This window comes from Leopardus geoffroyi, chromosome D2 (genome assembly GCF_018350155.1).
Source record: "Leopardus geoffroyi isolate Oge1 chromosome D2, O.geoffroyi_Oge1_pat1.0, whole genome shotgun sequence".
Lineage (NCBI taxonomy): Eukaryota > Metazoa > Chordata > Mammalia > Carnivora > Felidae > Leopardus > Leopardus geoffroyi.
In genome coordinates, this window is record NC_059334.1 from 12,176,913 (window position 1) to 12,200,365 (window position 23,453).

Here is a 23,453-nt window from a genome sequence, read left to right on the forward strand (position 1 = left end):
TCAGGGCACATCCGCTGGGTCCTCTGCCATTCCTAACCCTTACTATTCAATGAGAGGACGCAGCAAAGTGGATCCACATTCCTGACACCTCTCCCCACTAAGTTCAAGCAAACGTCGTTCCCCCCAGGACATACACTTCTTAACATTTACACGAACTTTTGAACTTGGCAGGTCTTGGGGCGCCTGTGTGGCTCAGTCGGTTAGGTGTCCGACTTCAGCTTGGGTCACGATCTCACCGTTTGGGAGTTCCAGCTCTGCGACGGGCTGTGTGCTGACAGCTCAGAGCCTGGAGCCTCTCTCTCTCTCTCTCTGCCCCTCCCCTGCTCATGCTGTCTCTCTCTCTCTCTCTCTCTCAAAAACAAATAAACCTTAAAAAAAAAAAAAAAAACTTGGCACATCCTGTGTTGCCCTCCTTTGGACTTTGTTGCAAAAGACAATCTCGTTATCTTGGATTCAAATAAATGTGCTTTTTCCTGTGAGGTGGCCCCAGTGAGGGAGAGAGGTCCTCCAAGGAGCCCGGCTGGGTTTGTGCGGGGACAGCGATCCCTGACATGGACTTGAATGTATGGATCGGGTCAGCAGTGGAACATGTTCCTACGCAATAAAGCAGCGCTCACAACATGCTAACTTCTGTACTCCTCTCTGTATTTCACTCTTTATTATGCCTCAGGCCCCGATCACAGGTCTGAACTCTTTGACAAGTGCATAGCCCAGAGGCATTTTTAAGAACCATCTACTGAAAACTGTAAAGCATACACAGAGTCCTGTTCAGAGTACTGGGATATCCTTTTTTACGGGATTTTTACCAAACGAAATGTGGCCTTAGAAGTCTCTTTTAGCCATTTCGATAAGCAAACCGGGAATTTTCTTATAAAGACTTGGTTTTAGGGGCGCCTGGGTGGCTCGGTCAGCCAAGCGTCAGACTTTTCACTCAAGTCATGATCTCACAGTTCATGGGTTCCAGCCACGGTCAATGTCCATGCTGACAGCACAGAGCCTGCTTGGGATCCTCTCTCTCTCTGTCCCGTCCCCACATGCATTCACTCTCTCTCTTTCTCCCTCTCTCTGTTCCTCCCTAACCCACACTTTCTCTCTCTAAATAAATGGATAAACCTTAAAAAATTATAATTGGTTTTACTCACTATTATTCAAATAAAATACCAGGTAATATTTTAGAAACAGCACTTAACTTTTTATATGCCTGTACCATGCAAATGATCATCATTCTGTTGGTGCATTTTCCTTAAAACATGTCGTGAGTCAGTTTTATTAATTAAAAAAAATTAAAACAAGCAAACAAATTAAGTTTTCTGTGTCAAAATGGCAGGTTAAGTTTTCATTAGGCGCTTTATCTAAGTAGTTACTTAGGAAAAGTATCTCAGAATGTTGTCTTTGAGTCTTTAGAAAAGATCTAAGTCCAACAACCACATCTCATCAAGGATACACTTTTACTTGGAACAAATCTAGCTTTGCCATCAACTACAAAGGCATCCGTCAGGTGGTCTGCAGAAAGCCACATGTGAACCTTGACTTCGAATCACCTTGAACAACATCAGAGCCTAGCACATCATCTTTAGTGGCTGTTTTCATTTGGCATTCATTATCTGGTTTCCCTGTAATATCTATTGGGCATTAACACTTAAACTAATAGCACGAATATTATTTCAAATGCACTTTTTAACGTCCCCAGTATTGCTTTTCGAGTAACTACAGGGAGAGGTAGACGTACCCTGTCAAAGTGGTTGAAGGAGGCCCTGAACTCATTCATCTGCTCCTGGGTGATGCCTTTCGCGTCTCTCGTCAGGATCTGGGTCTCCACTTCATTGATGGTTCTGGCGATGGTCGTCAGCAGCACCTCCCACCCAACACGAATGTGCTACCAAAGCAAAAAGGAAATGATCAGCCCTGGGTCTTATCAGCACATCAATCTTGCCTCCTCATTTTCATAGCCGGAGAGCAGACTCAAAGGGAGGTAAGTAGGGCTTACCAAACTTTCATTATTCCATTCTAATTTTTCACTCTTCCTAAGACTCTGTAGTAGGAAGTGCTCAGAAGTGAGAGTGGGGGTTCTAACGGTGGTGACTGGCACTTCGTAAGCAAAACATACACTACAGAGTCTATTTGTCATTACAAATATCTTTCCATTTACCAAATAGCAGGAAGGGCCCTGGATTGCACCTGCTCGCTCCAAGGACAGGAAATTGAGCCAAACTGGTAGCAATGTTAACCATATGTTTTGGCTTTCAAAGCAGTGCACTGGATTCACTGTCATGATGATGATGATGGTGATGGTGGTGGTGATCGTGGAAACCAACAATTTTATAGTGCTTGATCTAGTTCACAAAGCTTTTTCACATATAGTGACGGGGAAGGCTTGAAGATCCCTAACTTCCACCGTGCAGAACTTCACAGGAACAGACACAGACAACTGTGGGTGGGGGGGAAACACCCCAAGAGAAGGTGAGATGGTCACAACTAAAAGCCACAGCGACCCCCGCCTGTGTGGCCGCCGTACCTCCATGGTGTAATTGGTGTGCTTGTTGTCAAAGACCAGGGCCTCCTGGATGAGCTGATGGTCTCCCTCTAGCTTGTCGATGTTGTTCTTGTAGTTGATGATGTTGTGCTCATACTGCTTCAGCTGGTTCATCTGGTCTTCCAGGGCTCCTGTGATCTGGATGGAGCTCCGGGCAATCTCCTGACGGAGGCGAGCGGAGGGAAAAAACGGGTGAGTGGGCCTCTACGATGACCGTGTGGGAGTCCCAGTTCCTGATGCTGCTGCAGACGCCATGCTGGCATTCAGCTGCAGCCAGAGTCACGGGATTTTCTCAGGTGGGGTGGGAAACGGGGCAGGACCACAGTGTGAAAGCAGCTCTGGTTATGATTCATCTACAGGGTGGGGAAAAATCAACTGAGAGCCGAAAAAGCAAAGCGGGAAGAGGGGTGAGCGTTATCTCAGCCTCCTTCCACCAAAGATGGAAGCCTGCCTGGGTCAGCGCTGCCCCGTTCTGGAGGCGGTGGTGTGATGTTCCTCATGAAACGAGCTGTGGACAGATGTAAGACCACTGGAGAGTCAAAAGAATTTCTTACAGTTTTATATGTTCTCCCTTTAAGAAAGAAGGTAACTATTTACCACCATAGGGAGGTTGGGAGAAACACAAGAAGGGCAATATATGTCTCTTGGCTGTTCTCAGGGATAAAATGAACCCAGAAATCAGTGTCATTCAAAGATCGCTTTTCCTTAAATGTTCTGAAAATGCAAAATATCTGCTTTATTTAAAAAAAAAAAAATTTAAGTTTATTTATTTTGAGAGAGACAGAGGTAGCATGAATCCGGAAGGGGCAGGTAGAGAGGGAGTGAGAGAGAATCCCAAGCAGGCTCCTAAAGCAGGACTCGAACTCATGAAACCGTGTGATCGTGATCTGTCCGAACCAAGAGTTGGACACTTAACCAACTGAGCCACCCAGGTGCCCTTGACAATGCAATCTTTGTGACTCTTCACATGTCCTCCTTAGGGATGGATGGTTTAAAATCTAGGTCCCGTAGAAGCTAAACACTGACAAAGAGCCCCATCACCCTTTTTAATGACACAATGAGCGGATGGCAGCAAGAACAGCCTGGTCCCCGTTAGTGTGCCCCCCCACACTGCACCAGTGTCCACAGGCCACAAAAGCTCAGGGGCCCAAAAGAGCAAAGCCCAGCATGACAGGAAGGGCCCTCACAGCCCTGAGGGGAGCAACCGGGAGCAGAAGAGGTGTCATCGTTGGGTCAACTCAGGGACTAATTTTGAGGCTGGGGAAAAGCTCTCTGTGAAGGGCGCCACACTACCTCCATCTTGTTCTGGATCCACGGCCCAATGGCATTGGCCTGTGCAGCAAACTGGCGACGCAGACGCTCATTGGCATGCTGACGGGCCAGCTCCTCCTGCAGGGACTGATCCCGGATGGGCACAAGCTGCTTCACCTGTCAGGGACCAAGGGCAACAGGGATAAGACACCAGCTTTCTTCCAACAGGAGTGACGGAGATATGTGCTGATAGTCCAGAGCGGAGGGGTGGAAACAGAGAGGGCAGGAGGGAGTGGGGGCCCCCACTACAGGAACCAAAGGGAGAGCTCAGTCTAGTCCTGATGGCCCCCCCAGTGCCTGCTGAAAACCTGGGACACGGACATTCCTCCAGCCAGGGGCTCCCTGCAGAGGATTTGTGAACTTGACTGAGGGAGAGCGGACATCTTTATTTTCACTATCTCTAATTGAAAGTTAGTGTTTCCTTCGATTACGAATGTGGGCAGCAAATCCACAGTATTATTTAGCAGTACTGTGACTTGATCACAGTAGAAATCACAGACATTCTCATATAACATGAGTTCTCTGTGAATCCACAAAGGAGCTACCTCAGAAGTCTTTTTTGGGTCTTCTGCAAAACTGCTCCCACAGACGTTACCATTCATAATGTCCCTTTCACAAAAATCCACGTGTCCAATTTGCTTTTTAACTTCGCGCTAGGAGAAATGTTTGCCCCACTTGAAGAAATGACAGATTTCCCTTCTCTTCAGGGGAACTACTTAGCTCAACATGTTTCCCTTTCCATGTCGGCTGTCAGAAGGCTGCAGCTAAATTTGAAGTCAGTCCCTGTCTCCCAGATAAACGCTCTCCTTTCCATACCTGTTTTTCTCCTCTTTTGCACTGTTGATAATTATACCATTGTCGTATGCATGCTTTTATACAAAGCCACCTCAGATCCACTTGGTGGAGTTATTCCTTAGAGGCCACGTAGTGGCACACACAGATAGCTGGGCTATCGTTTAAACCGTGAAAATAAATCTTTCTTAAGAGTAAGACAAAAAGGCTCAAATGATCCCATTTGGACTATAATTAAATCTGTGGACAGTTTCCCAAAATCTAAAGGGCTGCAAGTTAGCAGGAATACTTTCCCTCCCTAGTTTTCTGAGCAATTTTTCTGCATTTAAAATTTCACACACATTTGGGAAATGTCTACCCCACATTCTAAAAATTCTTTAATGAAGTTCTCTTACGGTAGGCAAGCTCGAGTGCACCCAATTTCCAGCTGGGGTTTTAAAAATGGTTTCCCTTATGGTATTAGCATCCTGGCCTATACTGATTTTGCCAACATTTTGTAAGATTTTCCTTAAAGAAAAACATTTCTGCTTTCTTTCCTTACAAACCCAAGACTGCCGAGTGGCATTTAAGAGTTTAACTTATTTATCTGCTAGAAACAAGACAACTAGCCCAAAATGGAGTTACTTAGGCTAAGCCCCATGTCACCAACTGGAGAACTCAATTACAGTTTCAGGTTGCCCAGGAATGGAATCTTAAACTGGTCAATCACCTGATCCGCACTAGTGAGGTCATCGGCTGGCAGACAGAGACCCCCACCATCCCCTGAAGGAAAGTAACCTTGCAATAACCAACCAGCTTTTTTCGCCTAGTATAATTTCCTTGTTCCCGCTCCCCTCTGCCCACAAAAGTCTTTCACTTCATACAGCTCCCCAGAGCTCCTTTGTAGCTGCCGGATGGGATGTTTGCAGGATTTGAATCGATTTTGGCTCAAATAAACTCTTAAATTTTTACTATGCCTCAGTTTACCTTCAAACACATCTGTGACATTTGGGGCAAAGGAAAACCCCAATCGTGATGCAAATCAGTCACTCTGGTTCCCCCAAGTTTTTACCTCTTCCCTCAGCCTCGGCTTCAGGAGTGCCCACCCTGCCCCACAGCCGGTCCTCAGTCACCTACCTTGTCCCACTTGGCCCGGAGCTCATCCACGGTCACAGTGCTGTAGGGATTGCTGGAACTGATTCTGATGCTGTAGCTCTGGATCACCTTCTCCACCTCGTTCTGGATGGCCATGATGGACTGCCGCTCACCATCCGCCTCGGGCAGCGTGGCCTTGAACTGCTCATGGGCAGTGATCAGACTCTAACCCGGAGACACAAGTGGGGAAAACGTTATTACAGCGTGAATGTTACAGGCTGTGACGTTCCCTTCTGCACACGTGCAAATGCCTTTTTTAATTGCAGGAATCTCTGCGGGGAAACAAATTCTGGATGTTTTAAAGATGCTACTTTGTGCACAGTAGTTCCTCAGAAATGGAAAAAAGACACCAGGATGTTGAAGTGATGGCTAATAATCCAAAGTCTTCAAAAAAAAAAAAAAAAAAAAACCCATCATTTTCTTTTTAAACAAAAATCATGTTTGCGTTCACAATTTTTTATTTTATTGAATGTCTATTTATTTTTGAGAGAGAGACAGACAGAATATGAGTGGGAAAGGGGCAGAGAGAAAGGGAGATACAGAACCTGAAGCAGGCTCCAGGCTCTGAGCCGTCAGCACAGAGCCCAAAGTGGGGCTCGAACTCACAAACCACGAGATCATGACCTGAGCTGAAGTGGGATGCTTAACCAGCTGAGCCATCACTTCCGCTTCCCCAGCTACTATTTAGGTCTTACCCTCCACTGACAAACAGAACTTAGCTGCCCTTCCTAACCTCTGCAGTCCAACAAGAGAACATAACATTTGCTGTCTTTCTATTTAAAGACCACCAGGAGGGGCGCCTGGGTGGTTCAGTCGGTTAAGCATCCGACTTCAGCTCAGGTCATGATCTCGCAGTCTGTGAGTTCGAGCCCCGCGTCGGGCTCTGGGCTGATGGCTCAGAGCCTGGAGCCTGCTTCTGATTCTGTGTCTCCCTCTCTCTCTGCCCCTCCCCCGTTCATGCTCTGTCTCTGTCTCAAAAATAAATAAACATTAAAAAAAAAAAATAAAAAAAAAGACCACCAGGAAATAATCTCTCAAAAAGAAAAGGCGGCAAAAACCAATTTGTTCCTCTACGTCTTTAAAAACCTCCATGGGGATGCCTGGGTGGCTCAGCCGGTTGAGCACCCAGCTCTTGGTTTCCGCTCAGGTCACAATCTCTCGGTTTCATGCATTCGAGCCCCGCATCAGGCTCTGCGCTGACAGTGTGGAGCCTGCTCGGGATTCTCTCTCTCTCTCTCTCTCTCTCTCTCTCTCTCTCTCTCTGCCCCTCCCCCACTCACATTGTCTCTCTTTCAAAATAAAGAAAAAAAAAAAAAAAAGCCTCTCCTCTGGCCCTAAGGTGTAAGACCTCAGCCCCTTGGTTCTGGTGTCTGTAGGTGCCATGGAAACCACCATCTGCCACGCTAATGGTCGCTTCAGGCGCTGCAATGTAGAGTGACCTCTCACTAAACAGAGAAACTGCTTCGCGCATCAGGTAGAGCTTCCACGACACTTAGAAATCTCACTTATTCCAAAAATAAAGGATTTCAGGCTGCTAACCTCTGCTTCAGAGCTCATGCAAAAAACACAGTGTTCAACAAAGTAATTTCTTTCCCCCTCCACCCAGGTGCAAATAGAACACTCTAGAACGCTCCTGAGCGGGGAGAGGTGGGTCCAAATCCCAACCTTTAGCATTCTTTATATTTGGATTCTTTTTGATGACTATTTTACAGAAAGAAGAATTTGGAAGCATTTCCCTTTCTATTCCATTGTACATCAAGTTCATGGTACACTGGTCTCTCAATAGACTGGGTCCTTGAGAGTAACTCTCCTCCCTCACGTGACTCCTGAAAAGTCTTATTTACAAACTTTGAAGTTCCAGAAGAAATCAGAAGCAGAACATTTTGGTCTGTGGGAGACAGGAGGTGCTGCTTCATGGTTTCTTTTGCTTTATGACCCAGCGAAAGTATACAGATCTTAATAAACAGTCGCGTGGATATATTTGCAAAGTACTTGGGGCGACTGGGTGGCTCAATCGGTTAAGCATCTGACTTCAGCTCAGGTCATGATCTCGCAGTCTGTGAGTTCGAGCCCCACGTCGGGCTCTGTGCTGACAGCTCAGAGCCTGGAGCCTGCTTCGGATTCTGTGTCTCCCTCTCTCTCTGCCCCTCTCCGGCTCACACTCTTTCTCTCTCTCTCTCTCTCTCTCTCAAAAATACATAAATGTTAAAAAAAAATTAAGAAAGTACTTAACGCAGCAGCCAATAAACTCACAACTTTCCATGGATACCTCCCAAGAGCGTATAGGTCTATTTTGCTCGATGATTCCACAGTATGTTTTAAAAACGGGCCCTTTTAGATGTATTCACCATTGTCTGATTGATATGAATTTAGCTACAGCCTATAGCGGTATACCCATTTTTAAGCTAAAGATCAAGGGGTAATTTTGGCTTCCTAGTTACATTTTCCTCAGGGGAAAAAAACAAACAAACAACAAAAAACAAAAACGAAAGAAGAAAGAAGAAGAAATGAAACAAAGAATTCTAAGTTTTTAACATCGCAGTTCATTTCTAGTACAGCAGGAGTCCGGGGGCTCGGGGGAGAGGGGGTTCGGCTACCTGGATCTCCTCGATGCTGTGCACAATAAACATGTCCTGCAGGTCCTCCATAGCTCCTTCCATCCAATTGTTGAAAGGGGCGGCTCTCTTGGCAAACTCCAGGTGAAGCTGATCGATGGTTTCTAGCAATTTCTCAGTTCTCTGGAGATCAGTGAAATAGGGGTGTTATCGTAGATTGATAAAAAACTGCTCTCCGAAGACACAAACATGCATTCCAGGACAATAAACTCTCCTCTGACATCGTGTTCATCGCAACACGCTCTCACCACTAGCTCGAGCGTCCCAAAGATTAGCCAACGTCCAAGGAGAAGACGGAGCCCTGCAGGTCTCTGAAGTGCCTTCCGAATCAAAAAAGGATTGAATAACAGCCAGCGCAGCCTTGTTTTGAAAGAATGCTCTGCTAAGTGCTACTTTTTTTGAAAGCTGAGAATCCGTATGGGGGATATAGTAACTTGCTTTCAGCTACAGCAGTACCTTTAAGGTTAGATCTGGTTCCCTAACGATGTTAACCAGAACATTCAGGGCATCTTCCTCATTTGATACACAACGATGTGCAGAGAAGATGCACGCCTTTCCCAGAAGTCACCTGCCTAAGTGAGGACGACAGAAGAACTACAATTTAATGTCCTCAAATCTTCATTTGGGATTTAATACAGAGATCTTCTTTGCCCTTCTGGGCATGGGGGAAGCACCTGGCTTCGAGCCACAGAGAACACTGTAACTGTTCCATGTGACAGAGATGATGGGGGCAGACAGGGAAAACAAGCATGCCCTATCTAGAGATGTCCCATAGTTATTCATTTTTTCCTCCTGCCCTAAAATCTTGGAGGGGTCTCTGTTTGCCTGGTGCTTCTTCCCTCAACCTTCCTCTCTAGGTGGATATGCTAACAGCCATTTGGCATCCAGGAAGCTTGATACCACATATTATAAAATTTTCATCAGGGGCGCCTGGGTGGCTCAGTCGGTTGAGCGTCTGACTTTGGCTCAGGTCATGATCTCACGGTCCGTGAGTTCAAGCCCCGCATCGGGCTCTATGCTGATGGCTCGGAGCCTGGAGCCTGCTTCCGATTCTGTGTCCCTCTCTCTCTCTGCCCCTCCCTCACTCATGCTCTGTCGGTCAAAAATAAACATTAAAAAATGTTAAAAAATAATAATAATAAAATAAAAGTTTCATCAGACTCAGAAAACTGGTCACTGCTTCCTTCCTTTGCAGCGTACGTGTGCGTCTTCCGTGGGGAGAGACAACGGGGCACAGCCACCTACCAGCCACTTCCTGTTGCTTATCCAATGCTTCTACTTGAATAAGGCCAAGTTCATCCTGCATCTGTTTCATTTCCCTTTATCCTCCAACATTTGTTGCCATTTTCCCTTTGCCCACCTGTAAGTGAAGTTCTTCCTGATTCCCTGACTCCATCACAGCTCAATTTACTCTTTAGAGAAGGCCCTTTGGAAATTCACTACAATCACTACCTGATACAAAATGGGTTTATACCATAATCTTATTAGCCCTGGATTTTTCTTTTTATTTCAAAAGTATGCTTCACTGAAAAAAAAAAAAACAAAAAAAAACAACCAATGCTTCACTGGAAATAGAAAGTATGCCTCCCCGGGGGGAAAAAAAAAGCACGCTTCACTGCTATACGGATAAATACAGTACAAAGTCACCAAGTATACATTTCCCACTTTCTCCTATTTTTCATATTCTCTGTGGTGGCTCCTTTCATGAGACAACCTGTTGTGTTTTACACACATCACGCCACGGAAAAACAAAAACAGGAACTTAAGAGCTTCTAAGAAAAGATTTCCTGTCAACAGGCTTCACCTCCAAGGCTTCTCTCCTCTTCTGAGTAAGCGTTCCCAATCTGTCCCACTGGTCACAGATTTTCTGGCACCGATCATTGACATTCACAGCATCATGGTAGTCCAGTTCGCTGTTAGAAGTGAAAACAAAGATTAACTTTCCCTGATGCTGTGAGGAAAATGGACATGGGCTCAAAATAAACAGATTTTTTTTTTTTTTTTAATTTTTTTTTTTCAACGTTTATTTATTTTTGGGACAGAGAGAGACAGAGCATGAACGGGGGAGGGGCAGAGAGAGAGGGAGACACAGAATTGGAAACAGGCTCCAGGCTCTGAGCCATCGGCCCAGAGCCTGACGCGGGGCTCGAACTCACGGACCGCGAGATCGTGACCTGGCTGAAGTCGGACGTTTAACCGACTGCGCCACCCAGGCGCCCCTTTTTTTTTTTTTTTTTTTTTAAATATCAAAGATCTAATAGAAAAATGGCAGGGTATTTTGGGGTTTTATTAACTGCCACCACTGCAAACAGGATCATTAGTCTTCGACGGACTACAAGAAAAATTAGTAAAACTCTTGCTGGTCAAACAGTTTTCTGAATAGACAGAAATGCTGTCTTCCCAGTGCCCCAAGCTAACTCCATTCTCCCTTGGTTTTCTTGGCCAGGCCCCCAGAGTATTATTTTTAAGTGGCGATGTACCTGTAAATGAAGCCAACCATCTGACCTGGAGGACAGTCCTGTGGGCCGCCTGAAGCCACGGTGACTGGAACACCAAAGTGAGTCAAGGGGGAGGGAGGTATCAGCTTGCACCCCATTGTGTCCTTGGCTCCCCTCAAAGGGCACAGGCCTTGCGGCTGGGATGGAGCACCGAGTCCAGAAGGGGCGCTGTGACTTTATCTAGCATTGCAAGGACTTTGAAAAACTAGCAGAACACAGACCTTCCTCTTCCAGACAAAAGTTCTGACTTGTCTAATGCCATCGGTGTGACAGTAAGAACAAAATGACTTCTTGCTAAATAACTATTCTTCCTCACCACCCCCCTCTCCTTTGTAAGGTGAAGTAATTTGAACTTAGGATTAATGTTTTTTGGTTTTTTGAGAGAAAGAAAGAGAGAGAGAGAGAGTGTGTGTGTGAGCAGAGGAGGGGGAGACAGAGGAGGGGGAGACAGTGTGTGAGCAGAGGGGCAGAGAGAGAGGGAGACACAGAATCGGAAGTAGGCTCCAGGCTCTGAGCTGTCAGCACAGAGCCCAACACGGGGCTTGAACCCATGAACCGCAAGATCATGACCTGAGCCAAAGCTGGACACTTAAACAACTGAGCCACCCAGGCGCCCCTGAACTTAGCATTAAAACAAATTTCAAACTAGAAGGTTAACCTAGTATTGCTGGGGATAAAAAGTTGGAATGATGTATAAAATGTAATCACCCTTTCAGTTAAGATAAAAATTTGATTCACAGAGGTTTAAAGACACCTTTAGTGGACTCCTCTGTCATGAACAGTCCAAGATAAGACAGCTTTAAGGAAAATCCCTCCCCTCCAGCCAAATTCATTTCCCTGAGACTTAAGCTTGTTTATTTCTTCTTTGACCTTAACTTAAGGCAATGGTTGTTCACCCTGCGCTTTTCTTTTCCTCTTAAATAATATTAACTTGTCCTTATTGAATGTTATTGCCTCTGCCACTGAATGCATGTGGTTGTGATCTGAGTGTTCTTTTCAGTGGGTAAAGTTTGTCCAGCTCTTACAAGCAGCCTTTTACATACACATACACATCACCAGTCTGAGACAGGCTTAACTTCTTGTGTTCTTTGCTATAACCCAAAAAACCCCAAAATGCACCACCAATTTGCACAGCCTTGAATACAAAGTGAAAAGGCTATGGCTCTTCAAAGTGCAAATATTAAAGAGAATAAAGGCTTCGAGAACAAAAACCGAAACATTGAATCCTACAGATCCCATGATGGAGACACCAATGCTCACTTCTCCATAATTACCTTTAGGGGTATATACATTTCTCCTTTTCCTAATTCATTGGTAAGAGTTCCATACATACCTGCTCTCAAGGAGTGAGGGGTTTGCATAACTGTGCACACTTTGAGAGCTGCACAAACACTTTATTATTTTAGGAAAGGTAAAAAGGACAAAGAAGCAATACATTAAAATGAACACGAGGGCACTGGATGGTTCAGTCTGTTAAGTGTCTCACTTGGGCTCAGGTTATGATCTCACGGTTCATGAGTTCAAGCCCCACATCGGGTTCTCCAATGTCAGTGCGGAGAAAGGAGTCTGTCTCCCTTTCTCTCTGCCCCTTCCCACTTGCACTCTTCTCTCTCTCTCTCTCAAAAGTAAACTTTTAAAAAAATTAACAAAAAAAAAGAAGAATGCAGATTTAAATTTTATACGAGCTGCCTCTTTTGACCATGTGAAGAAACAGTCACTGGGGATACCAGGAATAATGATACAAAATTACTACTTAAATGTTATGGGCAACACTTAAAAGCATTCCAAATTACTCACAGGAGTGGTTAAAGGGCATTAAATAGCTTGAGTTCCTTTCATCCCTTATTTTAATTGTAATTGTTAACAAGCAGCCATACACCCAATCTTCAAGAACTATGAGAAGATCACCTCAAGACCACAAATACAGCGTACAAATTGGATTATGAAGATCACAAATAATTAAGAGTTTATTTACCAAGGCTAAAAAAACAGTAGGATACTCTTAAAAGAGGCCATAGCTGGTAATTAACGAGTTGTGAGGAACACGGAAGTCATAAAAATGTAACGTAGTAAATGTTTATTATATGTTTTTAAAAATTGTTTTGTGACAGTTATCATTATGTGATTTTAGGCACTCAAACTTCTTCAGCTGTATCAGTGGGACGGGAGTAGGGAATGAAATATTTTATTAATCAAGAGAGTTAGTGTATTTACTTTTTTAAGTTTATTCTTGAGAGAGAGAGAGAAAACACGTGAGTGGGGAGGGGCAGAGAGAGGACAGAGCGAGATTCCCAAGCAGGCTCTGTACTGGCAGCGTAGAGGCCGAATCAGGGCGCCAACTCACAAACCGCGAGATCATGACCTGACCCGAAATCAAGAGTTGGAGGCTCAACTCACGGAGCCACAGAAGTGCCCCTTTCCAAGACTTCTTTAAAGACCCTCCCCCCTCGGGGCACCTGGTGGCTCAGTCGGTTAAGTGTCTGACTCTTGACTTCAGCTCAGGTCATGATCTCATGGTCAATGAGTTCAAGCCCCATATGGGGCTCTGTGCTGACAGTGGGGAGCCCGCTTGGGATTCTCTCTCTTTCTCCCCCTCTCTCTGCCCCTCACCCACTCACACTCTCTGTCTCTCTGGAAATAAACTTAAAAAAAAAAAAAAAATTAAAAACCAAAAAGGCTTAGAAAGACTACAGGAAGGGGTCTCCCCCAGAGGGCGGCCACAGACAGACGCTGCACCCGGGAGCACGTGGGCCTCGAGACTTAAATCAGGCTGGGTCCCTCCCATAAAACAGAAAGCATGGAAATGAGAAAGCACTTATGTGTCGACAAAGAAAAAGCGGGGCCATCATGTCTCCTCCACCGAGGTAAGGCAGGGATTTGTTTTGTCTCGGTGTCTGGACGTGCCGTGCCCCCCAATCACTTCCCTCCTCTGAGAAGCAGAGCCGCCTGCGGAAGGGGCCGGGAGGGCAGCGGGATCCGGCGCAGCCAGGGAACCCCAGGGGAAGCCTGTTTATCTGTTTAAAGACACAGAGGCCTCCAGCTTCGTTCCCCCTAAACTGAGCACAAGGAAGGAACCCCCGGGGAAAGCTGTTGGTGGAATCCTCCCAGCGCACCCCTGGCCCGGCGCCGGCGGAGCCGCACCGCTGCACGCGAGCAGCGCGCCTACGCACAGCACGCACAGCACGTACTTGAGCTCCTGCGCGATGGCCGCTATCTGCTCCACCCGGTCCTGGTGCGCCGCCAGGTCGCTCTCGAACGCCTCGTGTTTCCGCAGCATGGCCCGGACCTCGGTCAGCGTGGCCGACTCATAGTCCTTCTGCAGCAAGATCTGCTCTTTGCCTGCAGAGGTTGCATAAGGGGATATGACTACTCTGATGTCACGCATCGGCTTCCTTGCACCTGCAAAGTTCTCGGCGATCCTTATGACTCCAAAGAACCAAGAGAAGGACCGAGAATGACGGGACCGAAGACACAGAGGTGCTGTTTCAATCGGTTTCCAGGCTATAGCTGTGCTAATGCTGCTGCCCGAGCCCCTCTGTGTTCTAAAAGCTCATGTCTACACATAGAGAGGGGAAGCATGTGGAGTCCACACTAACAGGTCCACATTCTCCATAACCCTGAGTAACAAGTAACTGATTGTGCATCGTGATGCTCGGTTAAGTTAGCGATGATTAGTGCGCAAGCGTTACCTGGGATAGTTTGACACACTTGTACTCTACTGGCCCACCCTCGGGTTCAACCTTGACCCCACTTCTTTATGCTTAAGAGCCTCATTTTCTCTGGTTAAATATAACCTGTGGTTTCCTTCCTAATAGTATGAGAAGCTTTTCTCTTTGAACCTCCACCTATTTCCCCACAAGTATTTCTTAAGTCAAGCAACTGCTGTGGTTATAACTGGACCCACATTTATTCCCCAGTTGATGACCTTTAAGAATTTAATTCCAGGGGCGCCTGGGTGGCTCAGTCAATTAAGCACCCGACTCTTGGTTTCAGCTCAGGTCATGATCTTGCAGTGTCATGAGTTCGAGCCTCCCACATGGGGCTCTGTGCCGACAGCACAGAGCCTGCTTGGGATTCTCTCTCTCCCTCTCTCTCTGCCCCTTCTCCACTCACGCTGTCTCTCTCTCAAAATAAATAAATAAGACAAAAACTTTCTAACGAATTTAATTCTATACAGCTACAAATGGAAAGCAAACGTTCATATATTTAACGGTGACAACATAGCACTTACTAGGCGCCAGATACCGATTTAAATACTTTATAATGTGGACTCATTAAGTTGTCATTAAATCATTAAAGGCCTGTGTTGGAGGTATCATTGCCCTTCCACTTTGAAGAGGACACTGAGGCACTGATAGGTCACGAGCTCATCCAAAGCGCACAGCTGGGAAGTGTCTGAGCAGGGACTCCCACCTCCCTGCCTCCAGGCCCACGCCTCCAACCATCGGGCTGTGCGACATCAACCATCAAACAACACTAAAGCAAAAGGAACCAAAGGGTGAGGGGAACCTCCCTGACCTTTCTCCAAATAGATTATGGGGAGAAGGTTTCGTTCCTCTACTTCAGCAAAATTATGATCATGGTGTCACGGCTGTGGAAAGATTTGCAAGGGCTGAAAATAGATGAATCCAGTGAAATCAGGAAGCTAAGGCTATAGAAAACGATCCCTGGCATTCCTCCTTCCAAGCAGATCTTCTAAATGGGAAATTATGTTGCTTTGTGGCAGGAGCCAGTATCTGGGCCAGGGCTGTCTGACCGACAGGGAATAAACAGATACTTATGGATCAAACAGAAAGAAAGTGGGGGAAGACAGAAGGAGGCCAGGACTTACATAAGGAAGCGTGGGAAGAATGCATTTTTGAGTGCCATTTTGTGAAAAAGTACATTATCTGCTCAACTAGAAAATACGCCTCCACGCCCACCTCCCGAAGAAATTTAGTACTGGGACAGCAGGGTGGGGCGAGGTGAGGACACCTGCCCACAGGGTCACTGGCATTAGGGACAGGGTTAGCACAGACTGCACAGTGTGGCCCTGTCCGGTGCTGACAAACCCAACCCCAGGCGAGTGTACTTGCCATAAGCCCACGTTTCGTGCGTCGAAGCCTTCTGCTTGAACTTCTCGGCCAGGTGCTCCACCCGTTCCAGCCTCCGAATCTCGTTGAGTAGCCATTCCTCGTAGCCCTTCTCCGCCTGCTCCAGCCTCTGCCAGGCGCCGGCGATATCCTGGGGGCATTCGAGGATGAAAACGCAGGGTACGTTCTGAGCTCCTCTATAAAATCCCCTCTGCTACGAGTCTGACAGCGTTTTCTTCTCCTTGCCACCCGCCCTCCCTATCCCCAAATAACGAACTGTTCAACTGCTTTGGCTTTTAAACGTCTTCGTTCCCACCAGGGCCTTTTACAACCCATATGGTTGTTCGTATCAGCCAGTAAATGCCCGACACTCGTCCAGATGTGGACAGAGGCTTACAGGGCTTGAATTTTCTGGCTAGAAAAACATGAAGCCGCAGGGTGACTCAATTCAAATTGACTACTACTCAGTGACTGTGCTCAATCAGCCAGCCAGCCACCAACAATCATTTCCTGGACAACATCCACGTGCCAGGCACTAGGGAGAAACTTTTGTACAAGAGTAAGTGACACCTGTGAAGTTCCCTGCCCCAAGTAGCTTTCATGATTGTCAGGAAGGAAAGAATAAGTGAGTGCAGTTAACCCTTGAACAACAACACAGGAGCACCAACCTCCTGCACAGGTGAAAACCAACGTATAAACTTCGACTTCCCCAAAACTTAACCATCAATAGCCTGCTGTTGACCAAAGGCCTATTGGTAACATCAACAGCTGATTAACACATATTTTGTATGTCATATGGGTTATATACTATATTCTTACCATAGAGCACACTAAAGAAAATGTTATAAGAAAATCAAAAGGAGGGACACCTGGGTGGCTCAGTCGGTTAGGTTTCCGACTTTTGGCTCAGGTAAAGATCTCGCGGTTCGTGAGTTCAAGCCCCATGTAGGGCTCAGTGTCGACAGCTCAGAACTTGGAACCTCCTTCAGATTTTGTGTCTCCTGCTCTCTCTTCCCTCCCCCACTTGTGTGTGCTCTCTTTCTCTCTCTCTCTCAAAAATAAACATTAAAAAAAAAATCAAAAAGAAACTACATTTACAGTACTGTCCTGTATTTACTGGAAAAAAAATCCATGTGATCTGTTTGGTTCAAACTTGTGTTGTTCAAGGGACAACTATAATTAAACAAGTGATCGGCTGTGAGGTAAAAAACAAAATGGGGTCGAGTGATGCTGAGAGACTAGTCGGGGGGGGGGCGGTGTTCCTTCAGGTAGGTCACTTGGAGAAGACACATCCAAGGAGGTGGCATTTTAGCCAAGACCTCAATAACAGAAAAAGCCAGTCACGTGAAGAGGTGGGAGTCTGCACTGATGCCTGAAGCGGGGATGGCCCTGTGTGCAGGGAACAGCACCAAGGGCACGTGACACAACATGGAGTGGGGATCAGCTGGGTGGGAAGAGAGTCAGATCACATGGGGTCTTATAATATAGGCTTATATATTATATATAATATAATCTGGACCTTAGTCCAGATAATAATATATATAACATAATCTGGACCTTAGTTGAAATATTCTAGGAAGTCACTGGAGGGTTTTAAGTAGAGACACATTCTGGTTTACATTCTGAAAAGAGCCCAGCAGCTGCTGTGCCAAAAGTGAATGTTAGGGGCCAGGGAGAGGAGGACCACGGGGGGGCCCTAGAAGAGAGAGAGGTGGCTTAGCAGACAGCATGGCTGTGCAGGTGCAGGCCAGGGCACGCACAAGAGACAATCTGGAACCTGGACGCAGAGCCGGTGGGACGCAGAGCCTGAACAACTGCCTGCGAGAAGGTGACAGACAGGAAGAGTCCAGGATGAGGCCTGGGTTTGGGGCATCAGTAACTCAGGGGGTCGTGATGCCATCTGCTAAGACAGCACGCCACAGAGGGGCTCGGGGACAGGTCAGCTTTGAAAATGTTCTGAGACGTCCACGTGGGTACGTGAACCTGGATGTCGGGGAGGAATCAAAGCTCGAGATGGACAGCTTGGGAGGCAACGGCGTTCAGGTGCTGAGGGGGAGATCGCGTGGGAGTACGGAGGTGGAGAAGAGGGTCAGCCCCACCCCCGAGAGACGTCCTCCCATGGACTCCGGGGCAGGGGGCAGGAGGCAGCCAAGCTCTGAGCCGAGCCCTGGATGGAGTAGGAAGGAAACAGGGCGGAAAGAGTGTCAAGGAGGAGGTGTGGTTAATGGGGTCAAAGCAGCAGAGAGTATGAAAATAAAAGTGACAACCAGAATGTCACCACGGACACCGCTGAGCTGCACAGGAACGGTCTCAGGAGGGGACACGCCAGGTGGCAGCGTGGTGAAGGGCAGAAGGAGTAGAGTAGCAGCGAGGAGGTGAGAAGGGCTGCCACTGACAGCTCCCTCTGGATTGCCTGCTGCGAGGGGAGCCGAGGGCAGGCCTGGGCTACAGGGAGGCAGCGAAGGCGGTGGCATCTGGGATTTTCCAGTCCCCCGTGTGCTGGTGTGAGTGACTCAGCGGAGCCGGGAAGCCAAGGTGCAGGGAGGGATACGCATGTAGCACCAGCCCCGGGAAGGTGCCCGGGTCGTAAGAACAGGGAAGAGAGGGAACGAGATGTAGATGCTAGGAAGCCTGGGAAGACGAGGCCAGGTCACAGGAGGGCAGGGAGGGGAGGAGGGCGGTAGAGGCTGCTCTTGGCAAGGCCCCGCACCTGGAGCAGTGAGGGGTACAGACCTGCATGCTGGTGGGGAGGAGACATCTGGAAGGAAGGGGTTACAGGGCCAAAGTTGTATCTGGTAGCTGCGAGGACTGGAGAAGTCAAGGCGGCCTTGCGGGCGGCCCATCAGAGAACAGGCTCCCTGAACAAAAGGGGGTACCCGGCCCGGCACTCACCGACACCATCTTGCCCTCGGAGGGCATGAAGGCGGGCCGGTTGCTGATCCGAAGCTTGGTCTGCAGCGTGTTGAAGTTGATCTCCAGCTGGCACTTCTCCTGCACCTTGGGCGGCTTGTGCTTGCGCCGATAGTCCCGGAAGTCCTCCAGCTTCTGCTGCATGGCGTGCATGGCCTTCTCAGGGGTCCGGTTCTCCAGCCAGGGGATCGTGCGACGGATCCATTCCAACAGCTGCTCCCAAAACACAGAAACGCTGCTGAAAACACCAGCAAACTGCCCCCCGTTAAAAAACAAAAACAAAAACAAAAACAAAAAAACAGAAGCACCTAACAATTGGCATGGATTCACCTAACGTTCCTAAAATTACAGAGTACGAGTACAGTAACTCCCGACCGAGAGGAGAAAATAAAACGGCACCCCAATGCACAGCGGCATGAATGAAAACTTCGATGTCCCTCCCACCATGGCCACTGGCGATCACCCCAAGGATGCCACACACAGGTCGGAAACTTAGAATCAGCACGAGTCATGTTTTCACAAAAAATGGGACATTAACAGGAAATTCGGGGACCGGACATTAGCAGACAAATGCTGGATGGAGCTTTCAAATGAAAAACAAAAACCTGACAGGGTGAAATGGAAAATCAGCAAAGACTTGAGTTTGGCTTAAAAATGTAACTCTCTTTTGAATAAGCTCAAATCTAATGAAGCTATTCACCAGAGAAATGTACTGTCAATCTGGGACCGACTCCCCACCAATGTATATTTTGATTTGTTATCTAGCTTTCAAGGAAATCCACATGGTCGAAGTGAAAATGGTAGTGAATTTCTAAGGATGAAGTGATATACCCCCTTCTCTTAAATTACTGACAAGCTGAAAGGCCACTAATAATTTGCATTTATGATCACTCGGAAAATGACAGCAGGTGAGAATGAAAGCTAGTTAAAACGGTGATACACCGGCAGTCTAAGGGTCTGAGGAGGATCAACAAAGGACCAGGGGAGAAAAGGAAGGATGTAATTGCTGAGGAGTATCTGTCCTTTGATCCTGGTGGTGCCTGAAGTGGGCTGCTGGGGTTAAACACTGCTGACAAACTGAATTTTCCCATCGCAGCAGGAGGAAAATAGAAACTCGGCACCATCCGGCGGGATTACCATGAACACTCCTTTGGAAGACTGCTTCCCAGGATCCCGACACTTTTGCCAGGACGGACCACGTATCAGCTAAATTCAGTCAGAGCGAAAATTATTTGGTCTGTGATAATGCGTCACTGTCACGGAGATCAAGCCAGAGGGGTATGTGGCCGTGCACGGCACTCAGCCCATCCCTTGTATGGGAGAAGCCACGGCGCGGCAGGACGAGGCTGTGCAAGTTGCTACTTCGGCCAAAATCAGAACAGAAAGAAGAACAACGTGGAAAGTGCTTTTGTAACCGAGAATCTGGCTGAAGAGCTGCAGGAGGCATCATGGAAACTCACGTGCAAGCACGTTGGATGGAGGGCCCTGTCTCCCCCACGTTTCCCTCTAGGTTTTCATAGACAACACAAGGCTGAGCCTCGTCTCACAACAGTTCCTATGATGCTCGGTCACTGGGTACAGCAGGGCTTCTGAATAACACAGGGCACCCTATGTGAGGTCAGTAACCAACGAAGCAGGGAGAAAAAAAACAAGTAAGGCAAGTGAGTCGTCTGGGGGCGTCCGACCCTGGGGGTGCAGAGCTGAGAATGGCATCACACACCCCCCCTTCTTAAAACACACAAACGACCGCTATGCCTCGGGGTGGCTGGGAAGCCCATCAGGATTGCTTTGGGGCCAGTAAGTAAGTTGTTACGAGACGAACCACCTCTGAGATCGAGTGTAGCTCCCTACTTTTGATTCCATCTGAGATGAAAAATGCAAAGAAAGGCAACACTGACAGTCGGGGTTCACCCTCCGTGCCTCACCCTCTGGGTGGGAATGGACAGGACTGCCGGTCACCCGCTTCCTTTACCTCACTTGCTAGCCTCTCATATTCTTCCATCAGCCTCTCATTCTCTTGATTCACAGCAAGAACCTTACATATCCTGTTAGCTGCTGTCTCGGCCTGTAAAACACAATAGGTAAACAGGACAGCTCTGTGACAGGGAGGCGCATGCACAGAACGGAGCGTGAGAGGGCAGGAGAGGGGATGAGGTGATGGCGTGCTGTAAACAGTGCAGATTCAAAGTTAGGGTGGAGTAAGGCTGAGGGTATGGCTCGTTTAACACTATGGATCGTTTCACACCTTTTGTTACACAGACTTACACGGCAGGCTGAATGTACTGTGGGGAGTAACGGGGAGATACCATTAGTCTAAAACAGAAGCTTCGTAAAACAGCAAGCAAGTTAGTGACAGAAATAAATGGGTCAAGGAAGCCAAATTCTCCCGTCCCTGAATGTCCACCCGAGTACTCTACTGACCTCCTGACAGTGGGGTGAGAACTCTCTAAATACCATCAGCCTTTGGAAATCAAAGCAAAAAATAATTGGCTCCTGAATATATATTGGCATTGCACCGAATTAACAGAAGACCTCTTGTCCTAAAATAAATATGTGGATCTTGCTAGGTGGGATCCTTCCACAGAGCGAGATTTGTTTAACGTACATGAGAAGTGGTTGAGGTGTACGTAATTCTCGGCCATCACTTTGCGGAGGGGCACTTGGGCCAGGAGTGGCAAAGTGCCCCGAACCACGACCATGTGATGAACCAAGAAGAGCCAAGTTGCCCCCCCGGCCCCCCAACCTGTCCCAAAGCCTTGCCTCTAAAGCCCGCCATAGGGCCCATCTGCAGTTAGCATCATGTGCTGGTGACAGTCATGAAGAAATCACAGAAAACAATACTATGTTGTCACCCCAATCCATCGGTTTTCTCCAAGCAGAGACAGGGGAAGGGGCAAGAGACAGGTGCATATGGAGGTAGCTGAGGGACCATCACCCACAATGTGTGTCTTAAGAAATGTGGATTTTTCTGAGGTTTTAACCTTACTATCCTTTTGCTATTTCAATTAAGATTAGTCTTGAAGGATGTCAGAACCAATCACTGAGCAGTGAAGGCAGTCTCTAGGCAGAGGAGAATAAGGGACACCAGCAAGGTGCTCGTCTGTCCTCAACAAATGTCCCCTTCGCTGTTCAATGAACGTGGCGTCATTTTCAAGGCACCTGTTTTTTCCTAAAGCACAAATGTTTCCCACAATTTACTAATGAAATAAAAGCAGGAGCTTAGAAGGAAGGAAAGATAGGAGCGCCTGGGTAGGTCAGTCGGTTAAGCGTCTGACTTCGGCTCAGGTTGTGATCTCACGGTCCGTGGGTTCGAGCCGTGCATCAGGCTCTGTGCTGACAGCTGGGAGCCTGGAGCCTGCTTCAGATTCTGTGTCTCCCTCTCTCTCTGCCCCTCCCCCAGCTTGCACTCTGTCTCTGTCTCTCAAAATTGAATAAACGATAAAAAGAAAAATTTTTAAAAAAAAGGAGAAAAGATAAAAAAAAAAATTTAAAAAAACCTTCAGGAACTGTCTAAAGTTAAAGCTATTACCAAAAACAATTCCCAGTTTGGAACTCGCCATATTAGGTCATTACAAAACACTTAGAAGGATTCCAGGGTAAGATGTGAAGCGTACAAATGCACGCCCAGGTAGGCGCACGCGCATACACACACACGCGCGCACACACACACACAACTAAAACCGATGCAGAACAGCAGCCCAGATCGACACGTGTTGAATACCTGCTCCGCGCCCGCAAACGCATGGTAGAAGCAGGAAACGTATGTCATGATAGCTCTTTCATCGGGCTTGGGAGTGTTCACAATGTCTGAAGGGAGGGAAAAAATAACACAGAGAACAAACACACACACAGATGAAGAGTAGAAACCAGGGTGAACAAAGGGAAGAACAAATTGGTTTACACTGATCCATTTTCTGTGTGTTTCTCGGGCCCACAGTGCCGGCGCTCAGGAAGGCTCTCCAGCCCTGACGTGGTTTGTGAACAGGACGACTTGGACCGGCATGGCTTTAAAACAATCCAACGGAGGGCCTTTCCTCCTCCCCTGCCCCGTGATGAGCTTGTAAAAGTACAGCTGAGGCATTAACTGGGGGGGACTGGGTGCTGCACCTCAGGGCTTGCTATCACTTCCTAATGACGTGTGAGGCCCACGTCCGCTCATCTTTTGACCACATCGGGTCATCTGCCGCTTTTCGTTCTGAGCGACGCATGTGACCTCGCAAGATGCTGTGAATCCGGGCAGTGCTCCGAGGCCCCATCTCTCCTGCCACCTTCCCACCCCACCTTTGTAACTGCTGGCTTTCTGGATCCTGTAAGGAGGATGTTCACCGGAGAGGGCACGGCTTTTAATGCCTTCTGCGCGTACTTACCTTGCCATTTACAGAAATCACCATGGGTAACAAAACATCTAAAGAGAAGGATATACACGGCTTGTACTTATTGTGACTCTTGCTACCGTTTGCATTAGCTGCCGAAATAACCAACAGGAAGAGAGAAAACAGAACCGTGTGAACACACATCCTTTCTTCCTTCACCTTGGCAACACCATTTTTTTTTTTTTTTTTTTCTGAATTGCTTTTAACCTGTAAAC

General features: G+C 47.4%; 1 protein-coding gene across 2 annotated transcripts in view; it reads right to left on the reverse strand.

Moving 5' to 3' along the window:
- Nucleotides 1-23,453, reverse strand: part of ACTN2 (actinin alpha 2) — a 73,186-nt gene that overhangs the window by 4,921 nt on the left and 44,812 nt on the right. The window contains exons 8-18 of one of the 2 annotated variants that reach the window (XM_045437238.1): nt 22,587-22,672; nt 20,838-20,930; nt 18,848-19,078; nt 15,959-16,106; nt 14,072-14,222; nt 10,190-10,298; nt 8,368-8,508; nt 5,753-5,935; nt 3,827-3,961; nt 2,516-2,695; nt 1,730-1,876 (exon numbers count right to left, since the gene is read on the reverse strand). In XM_045437238.1, the coding sequence (XP_045293194.1) occupies nt 1,730-1,876; nt 2,516-2,695; nt 3,827-3,961; nt 5,753-5,935; nt 8,368-8,508; nt 10,190-10,298; nt 14,072-14,222; nt 15,959-16,106; nt 18,848-19,078; nt 20,838-20,930; nt 22,587-22,672 (1,604 nt within the window). The remainder of the gene's footprint in view (nt 1-1,729; nt 1,877-2,515; nt 2,696-3,826; nt 3,962-5,752; nt 5,936-8,367; nt 8,509-10,189; nt 10,299-14,071; nt 14,223-15,958; nt 16,107-18,847; nt 19,079-20,837; nt 20,931-22,586; nt 22,673-23,453) is intronic. The other variant, XM_045437239.1, reaches the window with a different exon arrangement.